Raw genomic sequence first — 27,332 nt, forward strand, 5'->3', positions numbered from 1 at the left:
TTCTTCTTCTTCTTCTTCTTCTTCTTCTTCTTCTTCTTCTTCTTCTTTTTAGAGAGAGAGAGAGCTCATGCATCCATGGGGGGCGGTTGGGAGAGACAGAAGGAGAGAGAGAGAATCTCAAGCAGACTGCATGCTGAGCACAGAGTCTGACCTGGGGCTGGATCTCATGACCCTGCGATCATGACCTGAGCTGAAGTCAAGAGTCAGACGCTCAACTGACTGAGCTACCTAGGCACCCCCTCTCAACTTCTCTTATACTTGTCTATTATTGTATATTGGAGCTTTCTAGAATTATCATCAGTCAGTGAAAACAACTCTTCCAATTAGCAGGCTGTGAGTTGTCTTTGCTCTTCTGAGGCTATTTTGTCAGAGATCTGTACATAGCAGAGTTTCTATAAAATTCTGTAAGCTTATATCTGTAAAAAAGCACTTTAAATTCTAAGAGGGACACTTTTTTTTTTTTAATATTTTATTTATTTGACAGCGAGAGAGGGAACACAAGCAGGGGGTAGTGGGAGAAGGAGAAGCAGGCTTCCTGCGGAGCAGGGAGCCCGATGCAGGGCTCAATCCCAGGACCCTGGGATCGTGACCTGAGCCGAAGGCAGACGCTCAACCAACTGAGCCACCCAGGCGCCCTGAGGGACACTTTTAAAATGCATTTTTCATTACTTTTTTTTTTTTTTTAAAGATTTTTTATTTATTTATCTGAGAGAGAGAATGGGAGACAGAGAGCATGAGAGGGGGAGGATCAGAGGGAGAAGCAGACTCCCTGTTGAGCAGGGAGTCCGATGCGGGACTCGATCCCGGGACTCCAGGATCATGACCTGAGCCGAAGGCAGTTGCTTAACCAACTGAGCCACCCAGGCGCCCCAATTTTTCATTACTTTTAAATATATTTAGTTTACAGTCCTTGAATTACGTTCAAAATATGATAAAATAATTTGTGTTCCTTTATTTAAAAAAGAGATCTAATATTTCTAAAGAAATGAGTTTAGAATGGGGTAAATACTGATTTTAATGTAAACTGACATGTATATTAGGGCATATATATATATGTCACATATAAATATATACATGTTTGGCCTTAAGAAGGTCAAGCTTGCAGTTTTGAGGTTGCAGACATGAATAAAGTAGAATATAGGTTTTCAAAGATGTTGTATTAGCAGGGACAAATAGAACGCAAAGTGAAATATGGAAGGAAGGAAAATTGTTTCTTATTCGTGCTGTTGTACTTTGAACTCTTTAGTGAATGATCATTTTATTTTATTTTTTTGAAGAGATTTTTTTTTTTTATTTGACAGAAAGAGACACTGAGAGAGGGAACACAAGCAGGGGGAGTGGGAGAGGGAGAAGCAGGCTTCCCGCTGCCCAGGAGCCCGATGCGGGGCTCGATCCCAGGACCCTGGGATCGTGACCTGAGCCGAAGGCAGACACTTAACAACTGAGCCCCCCAGGCGCCCCGTGAATGATCATTTTAGAAACATAAACTTACCTAAGGATAGTAGAGCTATTGAATTGCCAGACAATTGTATACTGTATTCACCCTCAGGAAGCAGGGATAGCTTCTGGTAATATTTTTACCATTAGTTGGGCTGCCTTTGGCTTCTCATTGACTCGGCCATGGAATAGCTCATTATTCAGACTTCTGCATATTATTGCAGAGGAACTTTCATGAGAAGGTTGATCCATCATACAGCTACAATGCAATACTTTCAGTCTCACTATGACATTAAAGATGCAATCTTTTATATTGCCTGTATCTAGAATGCTGTTAGAAATGAAACAAAGAAAAGCCCAGAGAATATTTGATCTGTTGTCATGTTTATATAAGTGTCCTCTGGATTCTAGGACAGGAGCTGTATTTTCTTAATCTTTTTATTCCGAACACCTAGCAAAGTGTCTGATTCACTGCAAATGCATAATAAAGGTCCTTGAGAAGAATGAATTTAACATAATGATTTTAAAGATAGTGGTAGCCCCTATATCAGATTTGGAACAAGATCACAAAATATACCAGGATAAGTTCTTGAAATAAGGATGTTCCTTCATATTTTGTTTCTAAATTTAATAGAAATAACATAGAAGAGTGAGTTAAAGCTGCAGAGAATTTTGAACAGCTGATAAGGCTAAAATGGTAAAAAATATATTTGCTGCTCATAAGCCATAGAATTCTTATGAAGGTAATGAAGGTGATCAAGGCACTGTACAAGAAAATTAAATTCATTTCTTTTCCCACCCCACCAAACCCTTAATTTCCCTCCCACTCAGTGATCCTGTTTGAAGGTCTCATGACTACCCAGTAGTCCAGTAGTTGACTGGGAAAACTCCTAAAACTCAATATAAAGTTGTATTCACAGTTAAGATTTATTATAGCAGAAGACACAGTTCAGGGACAGCAAGAAAAAGATATCCATCAGTAAAGAGGTCATGTAGAGAGAGGCTCCCAAGTAATCCTTTCTTTGCAAGAGTCACACAAGATGTACTTTTCTCTCTAGCTGCAAGTCTCAGACACATGTAAGATGTCTCTGCCTGACGAAGTTTGCTTGAGTTTTAAGAGTCCATAGTTCTCAGGGCACCTGGGTGGCTCAGTCGTTAAGCGTCTGCCTTCGGCTCGGGCCATGATCCCAGGGTCCTGGGATCGAGCCCCACATCCGGCTCCCCGCTCCGCAGGAAGCCTGCTTCTCCTTCTTCCACTCCCCCTGCTTGTGTTCCCTGTCTCACTGTGTCTCTCTCTGTCAAATAAATAAATTAAATATTTAAAACAAACAAACAAGAGTCCATAGTTCTCAAAGAGAGCTAGTCATACAGGCACCTGCTCTATGACCCGCCCCCCGCCCCCCTGCCATGGTGTAAATGCATGTCAGACACCAGGTACACATCAGGAATATTCATGTTTCCTTTAAACATGCTGTCATTCTGGTTGATCCTGGTCCATGGCTTAGGGCATATAGAATAGCATCATTACACAATAATTATGTGAATGTTCAGGACTTTTGTTAGAGTTTGGTCAAGAATTATTGCCATGGTTACAGAGATAAGACCTGAGAGAATAGACCTGCATTGATGCTTTTCTCATGGGTAAAAATTGAAAACCTGGGATTCATACTTAACCTTTGCTTCTTTTTACCAACATTCCTGTTGGAGATAATCCTGTTAACTGAGAATCCTTAATGTTTCTCAAATCCATTCCTCATCTATTATTGACGTGTCTTGAATCCATGTCTTAGTTCCCATTCTTACATTTCTCACCTGAATTCATACAGCTGCGTGTAACCAGCTCGGTTATTTGTACGTTGCCTTTGCCTCCCAGCGGGTGTCATCTGTTCTCTCCAGGGCAGCCAGACTGATTTCCCTCCTCAATTCTCCTCCCCTTTAAGTAAAAAAGAAAGGAGAAAGGGATGTGTTTTGTGTTGGGAAGACATAAGAGATGATAAAGAAGAAACTAAAGATTACCTGTGATCCTAGTATGAGAGATCACTATCAGCATTTTGTAAATTTTTAAAGCTTTAGGTCAGGAGATGAAATACATAGAAATGTGAAATTTCAGCTCCTCAAGGTTAAATAGGGATTTTTCTCTTTTTTTACCACCAGGAAAGGCAATGTGGCATATAGTAGGTATTCAATTTAAATACTTATTTAATGAATGAGTTTATAAATTAATGAATTTTCAAGACCTGGGACATCAAACAAAGCAAATCAACATCAAACCTGAAAGCCCATTTTCTCTGCTTGAATCCAGACAATTCTTTTCATCGTTTTTTTTTCATTGTATTAGAAGCTGAGTTATTGCTAATTTTAAACAATAAATGTTCTCAATGTTAGGAATTCCACAACTACACACCTGTAGTGTAGTTGGGAGGGAGGCAGTTCATTGTATTCGAGGAATACAAGCCTTATTCTGACTCCATGTCTGGGGCCTGCATTTGAAATGATCTGCCTGGTAGTATTTATTTTTCATGGGATATACTTACATCTGCCATTTGTGTCAAATGGTTAAGAATCCTTGTTTTTGGGGGCACCTGGGTGGCTCAGTCTGTTAAGTGTCTGCCTTCGACTCAGGTCATGATCCCAGGGTCCTGGGATCGAGCCCCATGTCGGGCTCCCTGCTTGGTGGGAAGCCTGCTTCTCCCTTTCCCTCTGCAGCTCCCCCTGCTTGTGTTCTCTCTCTCTGTGTCAAATAAATAAAATCTTAAAAAAAAAAGAATCCTTGTTTTTTTTGTTTGCATTTATGAATAGAGGACTAGATTTTTTTAATAAAGGTAGCTGGAATGTGTTTTGTTTCTGAGGGGAGTGGAGGGAACCCTCCCTTTCTTCCCCTCCCTGCCCTTCCTTAGCACTCATGTATTCTTCTAGATGAATTTTGTCACAAACTTTAAATGCCACTTGCTTGATTACAGGTCTTCATTGCATGAACTTCTGTGATGCTTTATGCTGCTTTTATTTATCTCCCTACTAGACCATGTTCTTCTTTGGACCTACACCAGGTCTTTAATCTAAGTCACATTGGACAGAAGGACATTACACATTTGATCCTATGTTTCCCATTCTGAAAAATCCTGAAATGACTCTTTACTGCCTTTAAATAAAATCTAGACTCTTGAGTATCACCTCTACCTCTCAACTTTGTCACTGTATACTTTTTATTGCTCTAATCATAGTGAACTATTTATAGTTCTATAAATTTGCCATTTCTCTTACACACAGACACGTGCACACAGAGATGACCCTCCCTTACATATATATATATATCCCTTACATATATATACACATATATATATGTATATATGTTTTTGTGGGTGCTCTTTTCCCGGTTAAACTCAAATGTCCCTCACTTACTTCAGGGCTTTTTATATAAGCTCTGTGATACCCTATGCTGTTTACTATTCTCTCTCCCCTAGACCATGTTCTTAAGTGTGTGGACTGTGTCTTTCATCTCTGTATGCCCAGTATAAGATAATTAATCATGCTGATGTTCCTGTATCATGAAATAAAAGTTAAATTGCTACTTTTACGATAGAACAACCAATACTTTCCCATCTTATTTCCTAACAAAATTTTCACTCAGAAAAATAGATGATTTCAGTACTTACTGGATTAGTTAAGAGACTTATTAAAATACTGTTCTTGGGCGCCTGGGTGGCTCAGTTGGTTAAGCGACTGCCTTCGGCTCAGGTCATGATCCTGGAGTCCCGGGATCGAGTCCCGTATCAGGCTCCCTGCTCGGCAGGGAGTCTGCTTCTCCCTCTGACCCTCCTCCCTCCCATGCTCTCTGTCTCTCATTCTCTCTGTCTCAAATAAATAAATAAAATCTTTAAAAAAAAAAAATATTGTTCTTATTACAGTGTCATATTTCTATAGATTAAAGCTATGCTAGTTTCTGAGCAGGTGATTCTAGAGATAGAATTTTTGGCATGCTTTTATGCTAAAGAAAGGTTTAGTGAGTAGCCACTTGAGAAAAGTCAGTAAAAAGTATAGTTTTTTTCATGAATGGGAAATCAGGTGGTGATTAAGATGAGCAGTCTCAAGAAAGAGGTTATCTATGTGAATGATACCTGTGTTGAGCTGTTGAATACAGAATTACTGGGAATTATGGCCTTTGTCTTTTTTCTGTGTATTGCCTGAAATCTTAATCTTTCCTGTTATATTTATATTTGAACAAGTAATTACTGTTGCAAGTAGGATTATGACTTGTAGCAGACAATAAACAGCCTGAGCAGATGGCCTCTTACAGAACACATCTTGTTTCAGCATTAGCATTCTGAAGATATTTCTAGGCAATGGGAACATTTTGCTCTTTTAAGAAGCTCACTTTTTGTTTCCTTTGAAGTGTTTGTAACTGTTAGAGCCTTAATAAATATTTCAGTAAATAGGGCGCCTGGATGGCTCAGTCGTTAAGCGTCTGCCTCCGGCTCAGGTCATGATCCCAGGGTCCTGGGATCGAGCCCCGCATTGGGCTCCCTGCTCCGTGGAAAGCCTGCTTCTCCTTCTCCCACTCCCCTGCTTGTGTTCCTTCTCTCGCTGTGTCTCTCTCTGTGTCAAATAAATAAATAAAGTCTTTAAAAATATATATATATGTATTTCAGTAAATAGTAAGCAACTACAGCAGTTTTATCGGAAAGAATTTTGTTAAGTACTTATTTGAAAAAAAACCCCAAATATGATAAAGCATCCCTTTTTTTTAATTTTTGTGTGAAATGTAACATATGTATTAAAAGTGCATAAATAACAAGAAATAGAACATTACCACACTATAGGTAGAATCCCACCCACCTCCATTTGCCCTTTTCAGTCAGATGCTGCCCTTGCCTGATTGAGGAGCTACCGTCTTGACTTTGATAGTAATTACTTCTTTTGTGTGCTTTATACTTTAACTACTTACATCGCCATCCATCTAAATAGTTTACTCAACTCTGATTTTTAAATAAACAAAATGATATATTATGCATTTTTTTTTTGTCTAGCTTGTTTTGCTCAACATTTTTTTTAGTGTTCTTCATGGTATGTGTAATAGTTCATTCATGTTTATTATTGTAAAGAATGCTGTGGATGACTATATCACAATTTTCTGATCTGTTCCTGATGGACATTTTTTACTTTTCCAGGTTAGAGCTATTATGAAAAATTTTCTTACAAACTTTTTGTACATAACAGTTCTGGTTGGTATTGTCTTATCTTTTCTATTTTTTTCCAATTGGTCTTATAGCACCTCATTGCAACTTAAATTTGCATTTCTGTGATGATTAATGAGGCCAAGCACCTTTTTAGGTGATTATTGGCCATTTGAGTTTCCTTTTCTGTGAAATATCTGTTGATACCTTTTCTCAGATTTTTGTTGAGTTGGATCTTCTCCTTTATTTGTAAACGATCTTTATATTTTTAAAATTTTAGTTGTTTATAGGTTTTATGTAATGCAGATGTCTTCTCTCATTCTTGCATGCCTTCTCACTTTCTTCATAGTGTCTTTTGATGTACTGAAATTCTCAATTTCCACAGAGCAAAATTCTTGTTTAAGGCTATTTGTGAGCTGAGTAAGAAACTTTATGGAGATATTCTCCTATATTCATTTGTAAATGCTTTATAGTTGTGTTTTACATTTAGGCCTGTAATCTCTTGGGCATTGTTTTTGTATATGGAATGAAGTAGTCATCCAGTTTTATTCTTTTGTTTTTTGTTTTGTTTTGTTTTTTTTGTAATCTGTTTAAATGACCTAGTTGTCCCAGTCTCACTTATTACAGAGACCGTTCTTTCCTCTCTGTTTTGCACTGTCATTCATCTTTGTCAAGAATCAAGCACCCATATATGAGGGCAGTATAACCTTTATACTGAAATTCTACTAAGGCAGTAGAACAGAAAATTACAGATTACTCATTCATGAACATACATGCAAAAATCTTAATCAAAATATTAGAAAACTAATTGAGCAATATATTGGAAGGTAAAGTTTATCCCAAGAATATAAGGTTGGTTAAGTATGAGAACATCAGCCAGAACAGTCTACTGAGATCATCTCAATAGATGCAGAAAAAATGGTATGATAAAATTCCATATCCATTCAATGTATCCATGTATTACAATGCTTAGCAAACTAGAGCTAAAAAGGAATATCCTAACATGATATATTGTATCTACAAAAAAACACAAGCCCTATGGCCCATATCTTGATGAAGCATTGAAAGCATTTGCTTTAAGTTCAGGAACAAGACAGAGATACCTGCCATCACCTCTTCTGTTAACTCTGTAAAGGAGATCCCAGTACAGCAAGGCAATAAAAGAAAGCTATGAGAATTGAAAATGAAAAAAGAAAACTATTCATATTCACTAATGGTATGTTTATAAATATGGACTTTAGAAATAAACTATAAATAAATTATTCCAATAATAAAATTATCAAGATGCTGAATACAAATTAATATACAAAAATCAATTGTATTTCTATAAGGAACATGAAACAGACATTGGAAATTAAAATATGTCAAAGTATATTGTTAATATTTCTAACCTCCTGGATAATGCAAGGACATTAATTCACTTTTAATGGAAAATTCACCCATGGGTTGAATATCCCACAATAAAAGTTGTGCATGAATCACAAGTCCGCTGTTTTAACTTCTTCTTATAACATTTTCTGCAATAATTTCTGCTTAGAATAAGCCTGTAAAGGCCCTAATGACCCTACTAGGATATGAACCATCCTCTACAAAGCTTGTTGCTAACTCCTTAGTAGAGACCTCATCTAATTCCTCTTTTTCACACTGTTTTTCCAAAGCCATATAAACTGTCCTTCAGTGAGCTGGTTTTTGTTTCCTCCATTTTTTCTTTTGTCACTCCCCCTTTCTTTTGTATGTCAGCAACATCATGCAGTCCCATTCTTGGTAATTAAAGTAATCAGATACTACCTCTTAATTATATATTACAAGGTTGCATAAAATGCTCAAGAATGAGGAGTCACTGAATTCCACATCTATCATCATCTCTGTCAGTAGCATTCAATTATATTGTTATTGTAAAGTCAGTCTAAGTTTACTTGCACTCACAGCATTCCTTCTGCTTTAGAGGACTATCTATGTGTTGGGAAGAAGGCAGAGCAGTTACCCTCATGGGGTAGGTATACTGTAGCCCAGCTCTTACTTACTGAGCAGTTTAGTTGTTGTACCACCTAGAAGCACCTGTTCACTGCAACATATGGATCTATCATCAACCCAAGTAATCCTTTCTGCTCTGTTGTATATAAAATAAGTGATGCATCCTCCTGATTGTCCATGCCAATAATGATTCACTAGGCTTTTCTGGTACATCTTTGTGAAATGCTCTATTTCTTTCACAAAATAGGCTCAGTACTCAGGAGTCCTCTGATTTTGTCCTCCATCTACCTATATCATCTTTGGGATAACCCATAGCCTTAAGTTCGTTACTTTCCTAGTGGATACTTCATCTCCCCAGGTAGCCATATAAGCATAAGGAGGCCTTCCAGTGAGAGGAAAAACTGTTCTTACAGGTTTTTTTTTCTCTTGGTATTATCTCCTCCCTGAAAGGACTAGCATTTATCAGACATGCTAGTAACAGCCAGAGAGTAGAACTTTTCAGTGTCTTCTCCTCTGCCCACGAATCCCTGCCAGGCCACTGGCCAGTTTCTCCGAGTCTGAGTTTTCCCATTTCATACCAAAGATGTCTTGGTAACCATCTGAGGATTAGATCCTTCTATTTTTTGAGTCCCCTTCTTTTCCTGGTTTAAAAAGTACCCTGAGCCTTTGTGATTCATGGATCTGTATGAGAGTTCTCCTAATAGCACTACCCTGAGCTAACATATTTTCCAGTAGATTCACACAAACCTGATTACCCAGAGATATTACCCAGTATTAAACTTCATTAATAATTTCAAAGATATTAGCAATCAAGAGACTCATATAGTAGGGAACAATCTGGTACATGGAAAGGGGCTCCTTACTTAGAGATCATGTCTAAACTGGGTGAGAGAGTACGTGCCTGACGTAGAGAAGGGAAGACCAAAGCATCTGCCTTTAATGTCCCAGACTTCTCTCTAATTAGGACCTCTTAATTGCCTGTATTTTTGAAATTGTAAAGCTTGACCCTGGTTAGAATCTGTGGTTCATGATCCTTTGTATTCACTCACCCGTAAGTCCATCCTCTTTTCTTATTCCTTCATATTTCACTGACTATCTCAGATCATTTTCCTTCTTCCTGAACTAATTCTTTAACATTTTCTGCACTTATGGCTGTAGCCAAACAAAATCAAAATGGTGTTGGTTTGCTCAAAATATAATCTGCTTCTGTTTTGGAGATATTTTTCTCTGCATGGCGATTCTGGGTTGGTGTGATAATGCTCTAGTATGGAAGTCCGTAAACTTCAGCCATGGACCAGCCACCTGTTTTGTAAATAAAGTTAGGACAAGCCGTGCCCTTTTGTTTACATATTGTCTATTGCTGCTTTTATCCAACAATAAAACTTGAATAGTTGCAGCAGAAACCATATGGCCTGGGAGTCTAAAATATTTTTTATTTGAGAATTTAATAAAAAGTTTTCCCATCTCCGCTCTCGTTCATTGGTATTATCATTCCTTACCTTCTGGTTTCTGTTGTTGCTATTAAGAAGTCATGTGTCAGAGTAACTTATTTTTATTGGAGGGATGAGGGACGCCTGGGTGGCTCAGTCAGTTCAGTGCCCGTCGCTCAGTCAGTTCAGTGTCTGCCTTCAGCTCAGGTCATGATCCCAGGGTCCTGGGATCGAGTCCCGCATCGGGCTCCTTGCTCAGCAGGGAACCAGCTTCTCCCTCTGCCTGCCACTCCCCCTGCTTGTACTCTCACACTCTCTCGCTCTCTCTGGCAAATAAATAAATAAAATCTTTTAAAAAAAAAGAGAAAGGATGAGAATTTTCTACAATTGACAAAAAGCATTAAGGCATAGATGAATCCAAAGAATCTAAGACTAATTTCTTTTAAAGCCATACATTACAGTACAGCTTCAATAAATCAAAAACAAAGACAAAATCTTCAACAAAGAGTGCACAATGAAGGTGTCCCTCATCCTTTATTTCTTCAAGGATTTTTATTTCTTCTCTTTCTGTGACCTCATTTATTTCTGTTCTAGATCTTCTTACTGTATAGTCTTAGCTATGCTTCTGTAGTGCTCTAAAGCAAGTGTTGGCAAGCCTTTTCTGTAAATGGCCAGATAGTAAATATTTTAAAGTTTGTGTGTCACTTGTGCTGCAGTTAAATAGCACACTTCTAAATAACCAACCCATGGTTCAAAGAAGAAGTAACAAGAGAAAGAATTTAGAAAATATTTTGAAGTGCATTAAAAGCACAGTGTATCAGAATTTGTGGGATACAGCTAAAGCCATACCCAAGAGGAAATTTAAAGTTTTAAATGCTTATATTAGAAAAGAAGAAACAGGGGCGCCTGGGTGGCTCAGTCGTTAAGCGTCTGCCTTCGGCTCAGGTCATGATCCCAGGGTCCTGGGATCGAGCCCCGCATCGGGCTCCCTGCTCCACCGGGAAGCCTGCTTCTCCCTCTCCCACTCCCCCTGCTTGTGTTCCCTCTCTCACTGTGTCTCTCTCTGTCAAATAAATAAAATCTTTAAAAAAAAAAAAAAGAAAAGAAAAGAAGAAACATTTAAAATCCATGATCTAAGCTTCCATCTTAAGATATGGTAGAGAAAGAAAAGTGAAATATACCCAAGAAAGCAAGTAAAGACAGAGATCAGTGCAATACAAAACAAAATAATAGAGAAAATTAATGAAAATGAAATTTATTTAAAGAAGATAACATTAATAAATCTCTAACCAGAATTATCGAGAAGAAAAGATACAAATTATCAATATTAGGATTGAAGATGGGAACATCACTACAGATCCTCTAGACAAAGGATAATGAAGGAATATTACAGACACTTTTACGTCAATAAATAATGACAATTTAGGTAAAATGGAAAAATACTCTGAAAAATGACAGTTACCAAAATTGATTCAAGAAGAACTAGAAAATCTGAATATACCTAGATCTAGTAAATAAAATGAGTTCGTGGTTGCCTGGGTGGCTCAGTGTGTTAAGCGTCTGCCTTTGGCTCATATCATGATCCCAGGGTCCTGGGATCGAGCCCTGCATCAGGCTCCCTGCTCAGTGGGAAGCCTGCTTCTCCCTTTCCCCCTACTTGGGCTCTCTCTTTCACTATCTCTCTCTCTCAGATAAATAAATAAAATCTTAAATAAATAAATAAATAAAATGAGTTGGTAATTACAGTCCTTCCCACAAATTAAACTGCAGGCTCAAATAGCAAATTTCTCATAACATTTAATGAAGAAGTAATACTAAACTCTTGGAGGTGGACAGAACCCTTCACAACATAATTTATAAGGCTGATATTACAGTGATACTAAAGTCAAACAGATATTCCAAGAAAATAAACTACATACCAGTATCCCTATGAACATAGATGAACATCCCTATGAACATAAAATTTAAGATTTTATTTATTTATTTGCTGGAGAGAGAGCGTGGGAGAGAGCACGAGAGTACAAGCAGGGGGAGTGGCAGGCAGAGGGAGAAGCAGGCTCTCTGCTGAGCAAGGAACCAGATGTGGGACTCGATTCCAGAACCCTGGGATCATGACCTGAGCGGAGGACAGAGGCTTAACCGACTGAGCCACCCAGGCGTCCTGTTTTCTTTTTTTTTAAAGGGAAACATACTTTTTTAATTGAAGTAGATTTGATATACAGTATTAGTTTCAGGTGTACAGCATAGTGATTAGACATTTATATACATTACAGAATAATCACCATGGTAAGTCTAGGAGATGGAAATGTTTTTAACAGAAAATTAGCAGATTGAATCCATCCAGGATAATAAGCTATGACCAAGTGGAGTTATCTTAGGAAGGCAAGGTAAGTTTAACATTTGAAAGTCAATATAATTTATCATATTAACAGAAAGGAAAGAAAAACTGTAGAATCATCTTAATAGGTGCAGAAAAATTATATGTCAAAATTTGTAACTCATAAGGAAAATTCAGCAAACTAGCAAAAAAAGGACCTTTGTTACCTGATAAAGATAGGTAGTGTCATTTTTGATAACAGTTAATGAATGCAGGGGATGTACACTCTCACCACTTCTATTCACTGTTGTCTTGGGGAATCTAACTTAAAGTGCAATAAACCAAGAAAAGGAAATAAAAGATTTGAAGGAAGTAAAACTTTCATGACACCCAAATGACATGATCATATACATGTAGAATCCTAAGAAATTTATAAAATAAATCACCATGTTGTACACCTGAAACTAATATAACTCTGTATGTTAACTATAAAGAAAATAAAGGAGTAAAATGTTAAAAAAAGAAATATATAAAATAACCACTAAAAATCCCATAGTTACGGGATTTGTGAAAATATGAAAATTAATTATACTTTTTATTAGTAGTCCCAAACAAGTAGACATTGAAACTTAAGTAAATATATAGTATTTACAGTACAACCAAAATCATCAAACATTTAGGGGTAAATTTAACAAAGTATGTCTAAGATATTAACACTGAAAAGTGCATTACATTACCAAGAGCTTGATGCTAAAATTCATTTGAAAACACAAATGACCTAGAATAGCTAAGAGAATTTTTTAAAAGAAGAATAAAGTTGAAGGATGTATACTGTCAGATTTTATGACTTAATTTAAAGTTGTAGTAATCAAGAAAGTGTTGTATTGGCATAAGGATGCATATTTAAATGTTGAGGCAGAATTGAAAGTCCAGAAATAAACTTACACATATATGATTAATTAATTTTTGACAAAGATACCAAAGTAATCCTTTGGGTTAGTGATTCTTTTTCTTCAGGGAAGTTGAAACTATCCCTTGTAATAGTTTTTCCACCATATCAGTCGGTATTATTATGGAAGAAAATGAACATGATACTATGTGGAAAAATTAATTCAAATGGAAAGAAAAGTTTTAGAAGAATACAGGTGAAAAGACTTGATGTAGGCAAAAATGAACCACAAAAGAAAAAAAATATTAATTGGTCATTGTCAGAATTAAAAACTAGCTCTTCAAAATATACCATTAAAAAATTAAAAAGCCACAGAATGGTGGAAATCATTTACTACACATAAATCTCAGAAGGTTTTTATCTAGGATATGTTAAGAATCCTAAAATTCAATAAGAATACAGCTGATTTGATTTTTTAAATGGGCAAAAAATTGGAATAAAAGGCAATGTAGGGATATGGCCAAAAAGCACATGGGAAAAAATGCTTGATCATTAGAAAAATGCAGTTTATAACAATGATGAGATCTCATCACACAGTTAAAATCTAAAAGCTTAACAATACTAAGTGTTGACAAAGATGTGAAGCAACAAGAATGCACATATACATTGCTGGTGGAATATAAAATTGTATATGCACTTTGTAAAACAGATTGACAGGTTTTTTTTTTTTTAAGATTTTATTTATTTATTTGAGAGAGAGAGAATGAGAGACAGAGAGCACGAGAGGGAAGAGGGCAGAGGGAGAAGCAGACCCCCTGCCGAGCAGGGAGCCCGATGCGGGACTTGATCCCGGGACTCCAGGATCATGACCTGAGCCGAAGGCATTTGCTTAACCAACTGAGCCACCCAGGCGCCCCAGATTGACAGTTTCTTTAAAAGTTAGATACTTTCATTTGACAGAACAATTTTACTTGTACACAAATGTTTATGGTAGCATTTTTCATTATAACCGAAAGCTAGAAACAATCCAGAATTCCATTCACGGGTATGTGGATCAACAAAATTGTTTTATCCACACAGGAATACTAAGCAACAATAGGGAATGCACTAGTGATACACACAAAAGTATGCATTAATCTAAAAAGTATTGAAATGAAACCACACACAAAAAGGTACATTTGCTATGATTCCATTTATAAGAAACTCTACAAAATACAAATCTAATATGTAGTGAAAGAGAGAAAATCGATGTTTGCCTGTGAACAGGAGGATTTTCTGGGAAGGAGTGCTAATGAATATTTTCGAGGAGGTAGATATGTTCTATATATTGATGATGATAGCAATCACTCAAATGTCTCTTTTGTAAAAGTCAACAAAATTTACCCTTTAAATGAATGCATTTAATTTTATGTAAATAATACCTCAGTGAAGTTGGGGAAGGACATCCTCCTTTGTTAGCAGAAAAAATCCTTTGTAATTTAGATGTACATCCTCTGAGGATTGAGAGTTTAACTAGATATAAACTTAGCAGCTTGCTTTTAACTCTGAAATTATCTCCTTATCTAATTCATATTTTAAAAGGAAGGTGGAAAATATGCACTAGTCTTAGATTAAGCATATAAAAATACCTAATGAGTGTCAGTGGACAAGGTTAAATAATTTAAGATTGTAGTAGATAGGTCAGGTTCTATGCAGCATGTAATATTTTGAGGAAATATGTGCTGAGGATGTATGTGCTGCTTTCACAAATATTTGATTCTCATAATCGGCTTTCAAGTAGATAGGTCAGGCATCATCATTCTCTTTTACACATGGAGCACACCGGCTCAGAAGATTATGATATAATTTGATGAAGATCACTTAGCTGACAATTACAAGAGGATCTAGAGCTCAATTCTCTCTCCACTGTGAAACACTACTTGCCTTTAAAATGTACTCTTGTTGTCTGGTCTGTATGTCTCTTTCCACCCCTCCCTTAAAAACAAAACAAAACAAAACATAACTTTATTGACATGTGTTCTTGATAAAATTCAAATTTTTTTCAGGCTGAAGTTTTCAGTATGGGTTCAGGGTATTGCCATATTAATCAGAAACATTCTTGGACATTTATGCAGTGATCAAAAAGTAATTCTAGTGTTCAGGGAATAATCAAACAAACTTTGAACATACAAAATAATACGGACAGTTACCAACAAATTATGTAATTTAACTAGTTTTCTGAGTCTGTTTACCATACTAATTTATTTCATTATGATAATTTTCAGACTAAATAAACTTGAAGATACTATTATACTAATTAAAGGAAAGATTGAAGAAGTTTGCCTTCCTGTAGAAAAAGTAGATGTTATTATATCTGAGTGGATGGTAAGTGTTTGCAAAAAAAACTACTTGTGTTGGTTTTAAAAAAAGAAAGCAGTGAATAAGGTAGTAGTTTTCTGCATTTAATTATGTTTGATAAATGGCAGAATAATGGTATTATTTTAAAAACAGCTACAATCTTTTTATGGTAGTTTATTCTGATATGGCACTTATTTACTGGCCATTTGTAATCTTCTTAAAAAGAGAATAAAGTACCTTTTTTACTTTTAAAATCATAATAAAGAATTAATGTTTTCCTATTTTCTAAATTTGTGGAGACCTAAATATGTTTGCTGAAAAGCCTGTGAGGACTAGTAAGGACTTACTAGGACTGTTTCATCAAAATTAACATGATGTTGCCACTATTGCTCTAATACTGAGTGTCCTATCTTTCTTACGTCAGGCCATGTAGTCAGTGTTCTTTATCACATAAAAGAGCATTTATTAGCATGATTAAAATAATAAAATTAAGATACGTTTATAGCTTTAGAATTTGCTTTTGAAATCGTAAGTCAGGGCACAGAATGTTTATTTTTAAATGTATATGAAGTAAAACTAATGGTATTTGACAACTGATTTGACTTGTTGATATGCCAATTTGATGAAGACAAATTAGTGTTTCCAGATAAAGATTTCTTAAGTATTTGGAGAGTTTTAAAGCCTTTTTTTAAAAACCTATATTTGATACATATATTTCCAGTAAATGAATTTATCAAAAAATTTTGGGAAAAATGCATTTTGCTTTATAATTATCTATAAATTTTGAATAATCATAGCAATAATTCTAGCAAAATAGCAGGGATTTTAGGGAGCTTTTGAAATGTTCAGATTTAATGTATAAGTAAATTTCAGTCTAGAGCCAGTGACAGTCACTGTTGTTAGCAGTTACTCTTTTGTACATGAAAGAATATGTTGATTTTTTTATGGTAGGGTTAGCTTCTAATAATTTTTAATCACAATGTCATTATTTTTCTTATACCAGAGAATTTGTATTAGCACTCTGATTTCTTTTATGAATTGGGTGAAAAGATACGGATTTAGTTACATATAATTAAAAATCCAGCATCTTTTTAAGGATGACAAAAAGGTGCTTTGAAGAAGTACATTTGAGGCATTTACTCATCAATAAGTTAAAATAGTGTATACTAAATGTTGGCTGACATGCTCATTTCTCCATCACCATTTTACTTTTCTTGGAAAATGCATCTATTAAATTACTCCAAATTAGGATATAAGCAAACTGAGACAGACTTTACTAAACTTTCTGTCATTTCAGTTGAACATTTTTCCATAGCTGGTTATAAATAGTTGGATAGTTCTTGACCTGCCTAGCAGAATTATATTTCTAGATATTGATATTCTAGGAATTTTCATTTCAAAATCTGAAAGATGATCTAGAAGTACTAATATTCAATTAAAATCTTAGAGCCAGTTGGTATAATAACAAAAAATTAGCTGGATTGAGTGAATTTATGAGATCATCACATTTACAATATGAACTTTATTGAAAAGCTGTGCTGTTCTTGGGCTTATTTGTCCTCAGGTGCATTTTATTTTACACTCTTCTCCTGCCTGCTTCTGTACTGAAGGAGGGCTAACTCTGCAGGCTGCTTTTTCTAGGCTCCAAGGACAACCATCTTCCGTGGGGTTTGGGAAACCCAATGGGAAACACTAATAGGAGATTTAAAGAAAGGGAAGAGTCAGGGCATTTCTTTGCTTCTGTTTGCCTCTAGTTGTATTGCTGGCAGAAGCCATTTCTTTTGTGACTCCAGTTCCCACTGGACAAGTCTGTCATAATTCCAGTGTCCACTGTGTGACTCTGCCCTGGACTCTTGTAGCACTGCTTCTTCCTTTTGTCTCTCTAGCCTAGGAATGGTAGTTCCTTCCTGGTGTCTGCTGATGTCCAGTTGTCTCAGTCCCTTCTTGATCACTTACCATATCTTTTACCCTCTCTGTAACCAACTTCCTGTATTCATTTTTCTCTGTTTTCATGACCTATGGTTTCTGTTCTCCTAGACTGTAATTGATATAAAGGGTACCTTTCATTTTGGAGGACTGGTCAGGTGTGATCTCTGCCTTTATTAGGAAGGCATTATAATACAAATAATTCTGAGTCACCGGAACCTGGAATGAAAGCCAGTTGTTTGGAACCAAGGTGCTTTCAGAAGCCCTTCACTAAGAGAAGTAAATTAGTGTATTCAGGAAGTATTTCCTTATTCCTCTTCACAAGGGTGTAACTTAAGAGTTTGCATTATCTTACTGTCTTCCTTTCCTTATAGACATCAGTGGAATTGAAGTCTAGCAGATCATGTTAAATGTGTTAGGTGGAGCATTAGACACTATAATTTATGGCCATTATTCTAAGGCAGGCAACTTTGGATAGCCTTATTTCTCTAATAAAATTTGCATTAAGATTTTTAAGTAGGCTTATGCTGGAATGTTTTGAGTCAACTTTGTGGATTGGCAATATTTATAGTACTTTCTAAATCCTGTAAATCCTCTTCTAAATTGGGTACTTCTAGGATTTCTGAGCTGAGTAGTTGGAAAATTCCAAATACCTAATTAACAGGAGGAACAGGTATGCTTTCTAAAATATATCCAACATTTTCCAGATATTCCTGCTTTGGCTGAAATGATGGGCCAGTGGTAGATGACTTAATATTTTAAATCTATTTTAAACCCACATTTTCATGAACCAGCATTTTAAAACTAAGATATATTGCACAGAATCCTCTCTTTGTCTTTTTTTTTTTTAACATATGGTGGTAATGGTACAAAAATCTAGAAAAACACCATTTTAAGCCATAACATACATTTTTTTCTCTTTTTCTAAAAGTATTTTCAACAAGAAAGGTCAAAAAAAGAATATACTCGGCATAAAAATTGGACTCAGATGTTTAATGGACTTGTAATGCAGTGTAGCAATGTAGGTATTGTATGTTACAGAGATGTACATTTTGTTTTCTTCTCCTATAGTCCACTAACTATTCCATGTTAATCTAGATTTATTTTTTTGTCTACAACTATTCATGAACTTTGCTTTATTTTGGAAGATGTTCTTAGTTAAGCCTGCTTCTCCCTCTCCCACTGCCCCTGCTTGTGTTCCCTCTCGCTGTGTCTCTCTCTGTCAAATGAATAAATAAAATCTTAAAAAAAAAAAGAATGTAATTTTAAAAGCCAAATCATTGCTGTTAGCATATTATTTAATAAGCCATCACTTGCCTCTTAGAGTTATGAATTTTCAGACTTAGGCTTTCTTTTAATTTTATATTTTCATTTTTTATTGAATGGAATTTCCATTTGGTAAAATTATTATCAGTTATATAAATAACTGGTATTAAATAAATAACTGAAATTAGCCAATATTAAATAAATAACTGAATGAATAAATATGAGTTAAATCAGTTTAATCTCTATAAGATGTTAGTATTTATGCCTAAGAGTATCTCCTTTCATTTTCCATATTTTACTCTACCAATAGAGCCATTCTTTATGACATCTTATTTCTGATTGTCTAATAAAACTGTCCAAAGTAAGTGTCCCTAATTCTGTGCTACAAACCAGTTAAGCCAGATTGACTCATTTGGTGTTAGTGTTTTCCATCTATGTTTTCAGTGTGACCTCCTTATAAATACATAGATAAGATCCTGGCATCATATGATACGATTGCCAGTGATGATTCTTGTTTGCACCTTTGTTTTTTTCCATCATCAGGATTATCAGCAGAATTATACATTAGGTGAACTTTATATTTCATTGTCATGATCATTCCTGACCTACATTAAAATTGTCTGAAGTCCCTTTTAGCAATTTTTCTATCTTGGCTTGCTTCTCACAGAAGCTACCTAAAATTCCTCCTTAAAATATTCTTGGATGTGTCCTTGAAATTTAAGAATTAACTTTCCTACCTCATCTTCACCAGCACAAGTGTATCTGTGTAATACACATGAATGCACACACCCACACCCACAGTGGTATCTTTTGTTCATATTTAATACTCTTTATTAATGAGTAGCATTTCAAGATATCATTTAAAAAACAACATGGCTTGTGATTTGGCTCATCAACAGTCCACAAACTGACCATGAAGCCTGTCATAGGTCACATTTTTTTTTTTTAAAGATTTATTTATTTGACAGAGAGAGACACAGAGAGAGGGGAACACAAGCAGGGGGAGTGGGAGAGGGAGAAGCAGGCTTCCCGCGGAGCGGAGAGCCCGATGCGGGGCTCCATCCCAGGACCCTGGGATCATGACCTGAGCCGAAGGCAGACGCTTAACGACTGAGCCACCCAGGCGCCCCCATAGGTCACATTTTAAACTGGTGGACGTTGAAATGTTTTTGTCGTTTTTAGTCTGACAGTGAAGCCATGTCATTTCAGCCAACTGCCATGAGCATAGGTGACCTTTCCTGGTCTGTTTTTAACAACACAAATTAGAGTGTATTGTAATTAATTGTTCATGTACCTTTTTCCATTCTCCTGAGACTGGGAGCTAGGATTTACTTGGTATGACCAGATTCTATCACAGGGCTTAGCATGATGAGGGAATGTACACCATAAGAGAACTTTACAACTTAGAAATTCACTGGCCATAGATATAATCTTATTTATAATTTGCTATACAGCACATGAAGTCAGGAAGGTAACATATGACAGGGTTGAGAATGGTGCTCTGGAGTCAGACTACCTTACCCTTCGCCCTGTTTTGCTGCTTAGGTTTGTTGCCTTGGGCATGTTACTGAACTTGTCTGTGCCTCAGTTTCTTTCTTTATAAAATGAAGATAATAGTAATACCTACTTCATAGGGTTTTTGTGAAGATTAAGTAAGTTAATAGATATAAATTTCTTGAAGCATTTTCTGCACATAATAAAATCTCAGTAGTTAGCTCTTTGGTTTTGAAAATTGTATAGTCTATTAAGCACTTGCTAACTAATGAATGAGCTGCCTGACTAGGTTATTCAGTAAGTAAAATTTGAAAATGGTAATATACATGAAGTAAAGACTATTAACACTTGGGTGAAGAACATTCCTAGTGCTTCCCCCCTTGGTTTATGAGCCCTTTGTTAAAGCAGAAGAAGTAATGCTGTTTACTTCTACCTGTGAATGAAAGAAAGCTCCAGTTTTCATTTTCAGACAGTTGGACATTTAATATAAACACAGTTAGATTATCCTATGTAACTGAGTTGGCACAGTTAGTGTGAAGTTTCTACTTAAAAGTTATCCATGAATAGATATTTGATTCACAAGAGTTGAGTAATCATATAGATGCCACCAGTTTGTAATAAAGAAAACTTGCTCATATACACCTCAACCTGGATTTAGAGAACCTGCCAATCATGTGTTTGAGAAATAACAGATTAGGTATGGTGTGAAGATTTGGGAGGGAAAAAGCATTATTTGTATTTCTGTGGAATGCAAAAGTCTCACAAATTTTTAACATAAAACATTAGCCTTCATAGCTTTTTGAGCCCTCCCAAGGCTGATTTTACTAAGTCCTTCCTAGTTCCTTGGGAGTTTCAATCCATTCTCTTTTGCCATTTAGAGATACTTCAAGGGACAAGTTTAAGAAGCCATGACTTACACTGCTTCTTGAAACTGATTTAAAAGGACTTGATGAAGATAATTGTCCCCTGAGGTTTTCTTCTCTTGGGTTACAGATCTTTCACATGTTATATTTTCTTTAATAGAGTCTCCAGATAGGCAAAATTTAGATAGATAGCAGAACTATGAAGTCATTGTTCAGTTAGGTGAAGTGAGAATTAGGGCAGGAGTTAGTTACAGTAAATTTTGATCTGTTCTTAGGAATGAATGTTTTTTTCTGACCTGTTTTTGGTAGATTATGTATTTTGAGTAAATTCTCCAGTAGTGGTGATAACATCGATTTGGTCTGCTCTATTTTCCATTCTCTTCCCTTTATCCATTTTTAATACTAGAATATTTATTTGGGAATACCCAATATAAAGTAACATGAAGTTGAATGAATTTGAGGCTACCTGATCTCAGGAATTCAGTCTTCAGTCTTACTTTTATTAATTTGTGCTTCTGTCCAATAAAAGCAAGTGACCAGAAACAAACCCAAGGCTTAATCTAGTTTCTGTTATTAGGAAATGACATGTAATTTGTCTTGATCAGTTTTGCTAAAGGTTTGTCATTTACTGCTCTTTTCAAAGAACCCGAATTGTGCTTTGTGTTGATCTGTCAACATTTGTTTTCTATCGTATTGATTTCCACTTCAGTCTCTATTTCCCTCTACTCTCTTTAGAGTTTAATTTGCTGCTCTTTTCTAGCTTCTTGAAAAGGAAGCTTATTAGATTAGATCATTGATTTCCAGCTTTTCTTTTTCTAATATTTGGCATTAGAAGCTAATATTTCTAAGTACCGATTTAGCTGAATCCCACATTCAAGTGATTTTTTAAAAGATTTTATTTATTTGTTTGTCAGAGAGAGAGAGAGAGAGTGTGTGCACAAGCAGGGGGTACAGCAGGCACAGGGAGAAGCAGGCTCCCTGCTGAGCAAGGAGCCTGATGCAGGACTCGATCCCAGACCCTGGGAGTATGACCTGAGCCAAAGGGAGACGCTTAACCAACTGAGCCAAAGAGGCGTCCCGACATTCAAGTGATTTTTAAAAATAGTTCTAAGTATTACTTTTTTCCTGAATTATTATCTTTTACGCTGTTATTAAAATAAGAAACATTCAAGTATTATCATATTTGAGAGATAATCTACCATTAATAAAGCAAAATCCCTGGCACTCTTGTTCTCTACATAAGCTGATGATGTGCTCTGAGGAACCCTTATTGCAGAACCAGTAAACCCTGAAGAGCACACATTTTACTTTTTTTCCTTAGGGATATCAGTTTTGACGTCATTTCCTCTTTCCTTGTTCAGTTCTATTGTGATTACTGTTTTTTAGAAGAGAAAACACACAGTTTTTTTTATTAGATAAGCAGTAAGCTTGAATGTGATGTGCATAACAGGCAAACACTAAGAGATTGCAAAGACAGAAAGAAATCTCATTCTTTTATACAGCCAACAGATAAAACCCATTACAAGCATGTTCCTGAGATAAAAAATAATAAGTTTTGTTTTTAATTCCTAGTTTTTTCCATTTCATTACATAACCAGAGAAGGAAATTCTGGAATGCAATTGTATAAGAATTTGAAAGGCAGTACATAATTCAAATATTTAATAATGTTTAAAGACTAGTGGTTGTCACATTCAGTGTGCTTATGGTTCATTTTGGCATTCTGTGAAATTTTAGTTAATTTCTTTTGGCGATATTTCTGTTGGAGATCTTTATTTTTTTATTATTTTTCTGAGAGCTCCTTATTTATTCTAGTTGCCAATCTGTTGTTAAGGCTCTTCTCATATTTTCTGCATCTCCTGGTTTCTGGGCACATATTAGAATTTAACTCTCTGTCCCCTTCGAAGTCAGATGTGGCCCTATGACTTACTTTGGCCAGTGAAAGTCATATCCAGACAGAATGTTTAACATCCGGTACACAGTTTTCCATATCCCCTTTTTACACATCAGTTACTCTGGAAGCTTGTATTAATATGAACCCTCTGTCAGCCTGACTTCTGAGTAATTATAATAAGCAATGACTCTTGTCAGCCTGTAATGTAAGAAATAAATCTTTTCTGTTTTCAGTGATGATTTGGATACTGTTTGTTAATGTAGGATAACTTAGCTTGTTGATGGATACAACTGATGGATTCCCTATCAGTTATGTTTGTTATGGCTTATCATTGCATTATTTTTTGGTGTGATTTGATGAATAAGACATACTTAATGAATTAAGTTTACCAGAATTCTTTTATTGTTTGAGTTTTTGTATCTTGTTTAATAAATCTTTCTTGAATTGCCATTACATATTTATTAGACTTATCTATCTTTTATGCCTCTTATACTCCTTCATATTTTCTCTTGTTTTGACTTTTTTGGCTGTATTCTGGATAATTTCTTCAGTTCAGTCTGCCAACTTACTAATTTTTTCTGAAGCTCTTTCTAATTATCTGTTAAACTCATCTATTGAGTTTTATCTCATTTAAAAAAAATTTTTTTTTTTTACTTCTAGGAATTCTCTTTGGTTCTTTTAAAATTTTGCTTGCTTGTTACTCTTATCGTCAAGCCTCTTTTAATCTCATAAATCGTAAACAATATCCAGCAGTTTTGCAGATCTGCTTTTGCTGACTATTGTTTCTACTAGCCTTCATTCCTGGTGCTTGGTGCTTATTTATTTGAGTGTTTAGTACTATTTGATTATTCTGCGATATATTTTCTAAGGAACTTTATCTGTGGAAAACTCTTTGGTGCTTGGGTTTTACCCCAGATAATTTGGCATTTGTTTTTGCTTTGTACCTGGGATATTTACAGATGCAGACCACTGTTATTTATTCTTTTTAATTTTTAAAAACACTTTATTAGGGAAAATTTCTAATGTAAAAAATTTAGAACAAATGTTTCAATGAACCTTATGCACCTATCACCCAGCTTCAACAATTGTCGATATTTTGCCATTTTTGTTTTATTTATCTTTGCACTATTATATTTTTCTGCTATCTTTTTTTAACCGATAAGGACTTTTTTAAATGTATATTTATTATGTCATTGAGCCTAACAAAATTACCGATATAGGCACAATTCCATATTCAAAAAAAATTCCTAATACTCAGTCTGTGTTCACATTTCCCTGATTGCTTCATGAATTTTATATATTTTTTTACAACTGATTTGTTTAAATCAGGATCTGAGTTATGTCTACATGTTGCATTTGATTAATTTATCTCATAAATCTTTTTTTAATTAAGCTTTTTATTTTGAGATGATTGTAGATTAATAATCCAGATTATTAGATTAGATAATCCAGAGAGATGCCTTATTCTCTTTACCCGGTTTCTATAACATCTTAAAATCTATGGTGCAGCAGCACAACTAGGATGTTGATACTGATATTGATACCATTGGATACAGAACAGTTTTATCACGGCAAGGAGCCCTCCTGTTATCCTTCTATGGCTAAACCACTCCCTCTTCCATTCGCCAGCCTTGACTTCTGGCAGTCACTAATGTGTTCTCAATTTGTATAATTTTGTCATTTCAAGAATGAAATGGAATTGTATAGTATGTGACCTTTTCGGGTTGGCATTTTTCACTTAGCTTAATTCCCTGGAGAGTCATCCAAATTATTGTACATATCCATAGTCTCGCCCTTATTTCTAAGTACTTTTCCAGTGGTATGAATATACCAAAGTTGTTTTAACCATTTAACTTTTGAAGAATATCCAGTTTGGGGCTATTACAAATAAAGCTGTATGAACATTTGTGCATATATGATTTTGTGTGAACGTAAGTTTTCATTTCTCTCAGATATATGCCCAAGAGTACAATAGCTAGTCATATGGTGATTGCATGTTTAGTTCCATAAGAAACTGCCAAACTGTTTTTGCAGAGGGGCTGTACCATTTTATATTCTTACAGCAATGTGTGACTGTTCCAGTGGCAGTATCTATCTACGTTCTTGCCAACATTGTATATTGTCACGATTTTTTATTGAAGCCATTCTGATAGGTGTATAGTGATATCTCATTATAATTTTAATTTGCATTTCCCTAATGGTTAATGATGTTAAACATCTTTTCATGTGCATATCTGCCTTCTGTATCTTTTTCAGTAAAATGTTTGTTTGTGTCTTTTGCTTTTTTTCTATTTGGATTGTTTATTTACTGCTGAGTTTGATAGTTCTTTTTTACTAGTTCTTTATTGGATATGTGGTTTGCAAATATTTTTTCCAATTTATAGCCAGTCCCCTTAACAAGCCTTTCACAGAGCAAAAGTTTATAATTTTGATAAAGTCCAATTTATCAATTTTTATTTTTATGGATCATGCTTTTGATATCAAGTCTAAAATCTATCGTCTATACATTCACCTCCTCCCTTTTTTTCTTGCCATTCTTTGAAGAAACTCAGTCAGTTGTCCTGTAGAATTTTCTACTTTCTAGATTTTGATGATTGCATCCTCATGGTGTCACTTAATATGTTTTTCTATCCCTTGTATTTCTTGTAAACCAGAAATATGGGGTCCAGAAATAGAGGTTTAACAAATTAAAGTTGTTGTTTCCCCCCGCCCATGAAAACACTTCATGGGGGGCAGTGATGGTTAGTTTCTGTTGCCTTGAATCAGGGGACTCAATGTCTGGTTGTCTCCTTCTATTATGTTAAGGTTGATCAGTGGCTTTTTGGAGCTCTCAGCCTAATCTATTCATTATAAACCTACCTAATGGTTTTAGAAGCTATTGAAAATGATTTCTTGGATTCATTATTTCATTAAAAGTTGCCAAGTTACGATATTCTACCTGTACCAGTTATTCTCTATTTGTTAGCTGAAATTATTCCCAAAGTACTTTCTCTCCTCAAATATTTGGTTATGAACTGTAATTTGAATAGGAAAAATAGGATAAAATTTCAGTATTTTCTATTTATTTGCCATTTTCAGAGTAATGAATTGTCATGCAATGTCATTGCTTATAATGTTTATTTTAGTGGACAGATGTAGCTATTTTTTTGTTATGAAAAATTATGAGTTTATACTGATTTTTCCAAATTAAGATTATGGAATTTTTTAAGTTTTTAATTTTATACTTGTATTTCTTTACAGAAAATCTTGATTTCTAAGATAATGCTAATTACTTATTGACTTTATCATGTAATTGCCCATTATAGTTTTATAAATCTTATACCACCTTTATTACTAACAGTAAGGCTTCTACATGCAGTTGAAGATTTCTTTGTAATTTCTTTTGTTCTAGAATATAGCTCATGGGAAATATACAGTCTAACTACTGTGTTTGAAAGTCATTTGAAGTAATTAATTTCACAGGTTAGTATGTCACCAACATGACATACAATCAGATTTATTTATTTCCTTGTTCTTCAATTTGGGACATTGCTTTTTCCTTTATTTAGTTTAATTTTGTGTTTTAATTATGAAGAAATGATGTGATTCTATTTCTTTTGTCCCTTAGTGAATAACCTTTTTATAAGCTTTTGACTTTTTAGAAAAAATATTAGATATTTATGTATTTATATTTTCACTCTTTTGTTATATAAAAGTTAGCATACTTTATACATTGTTATATATGTGTATATATATGTGCTCTAATATAATTCTCTTCAACAGAAGTACTAATACTTTAGTTGTAATTTTTAAAGTAGAATATCCAGTTATAATTAAGATTTTTTTTTTCAACTGGTATGGGGATTGGGAACATTTTTAGAAATTAATATTTATTGGGGCACTTGGCTGGCTCTGATAGAGCATGCAACTCTTGATCTCAGGGCTGTGAGTTTGAGCCCCACATTGGATAAATAAAACCTTTTTTAAAAAGTAAAAATTAATATTGCATTTCATACCCTTATCCTTGGAAACCGATTCTGTAACTCTGGAGTAAGACCCATATGTGCATTTGGAAAGATCTTGAGATGATTTGGTTTTTCCTTTTTCTTTTTTTAAGATTTATTTATTTATTTGAGGGGGGAGCATGTGAGCAGGGAGAGGGGCAGAAGAGGGTGAGGGAAAGAATTTCAAACAGACCCCCACTGAGCGTGGAGCCTGCTGTGGAGCTCAGTCTCACAACCCTGAGATCATGACCTGAGCTGAAACCAAGAGTCAGACGGTCAGCTGACTGAGCCACCTAGGCACCTCCAGTTTTGCCTTTGATAGGCTTGCTTTTTGGACCATTTGCTGCAGTTTG

The 27,332-nt window shown here is 35.2% G+C and overlaps 1 protein-coding gene across 3 annotated transcripts in view; it reads left to right on the forward strand.

The window, feature by feature from the left end:
- Positions 1–27,332, forward strand: part of PRMT3 (protein arginine methyltransferase 3) — a 138,846-nt gene that overhangs the window by 28,954 nt on the left and 82,560 nt on the right. For all 3 annotated transcript variants that reach the window (XM_035012449.1, XM_035012448.1, XM_035012450.1), the window contains exon 10: positions 15,483–15,582. In XM_035012449.1, the coding sequence (XP_034868340.1) occupies positions 15,483–15,582 (100 nt within the window). The remainder of the gene's footprint in view (positions 1–15,482; positions 15,583–27,332) is intronic.

Source organism: Mirounga leonina, unplaced genomic scaffold, assembly GCF_011800145.1.
Source record: "Mirounga leonina isolate KUSES-001 unplaced genomic scaffold, KU_Mleo_1.0 Mir_166, whole genome shotgun sequence".
NCBI lineage: Eukaryota > Metazoa > Chordata > Mammalia > Carnivora > Phocidae > Mirounga > Mirounga leonina.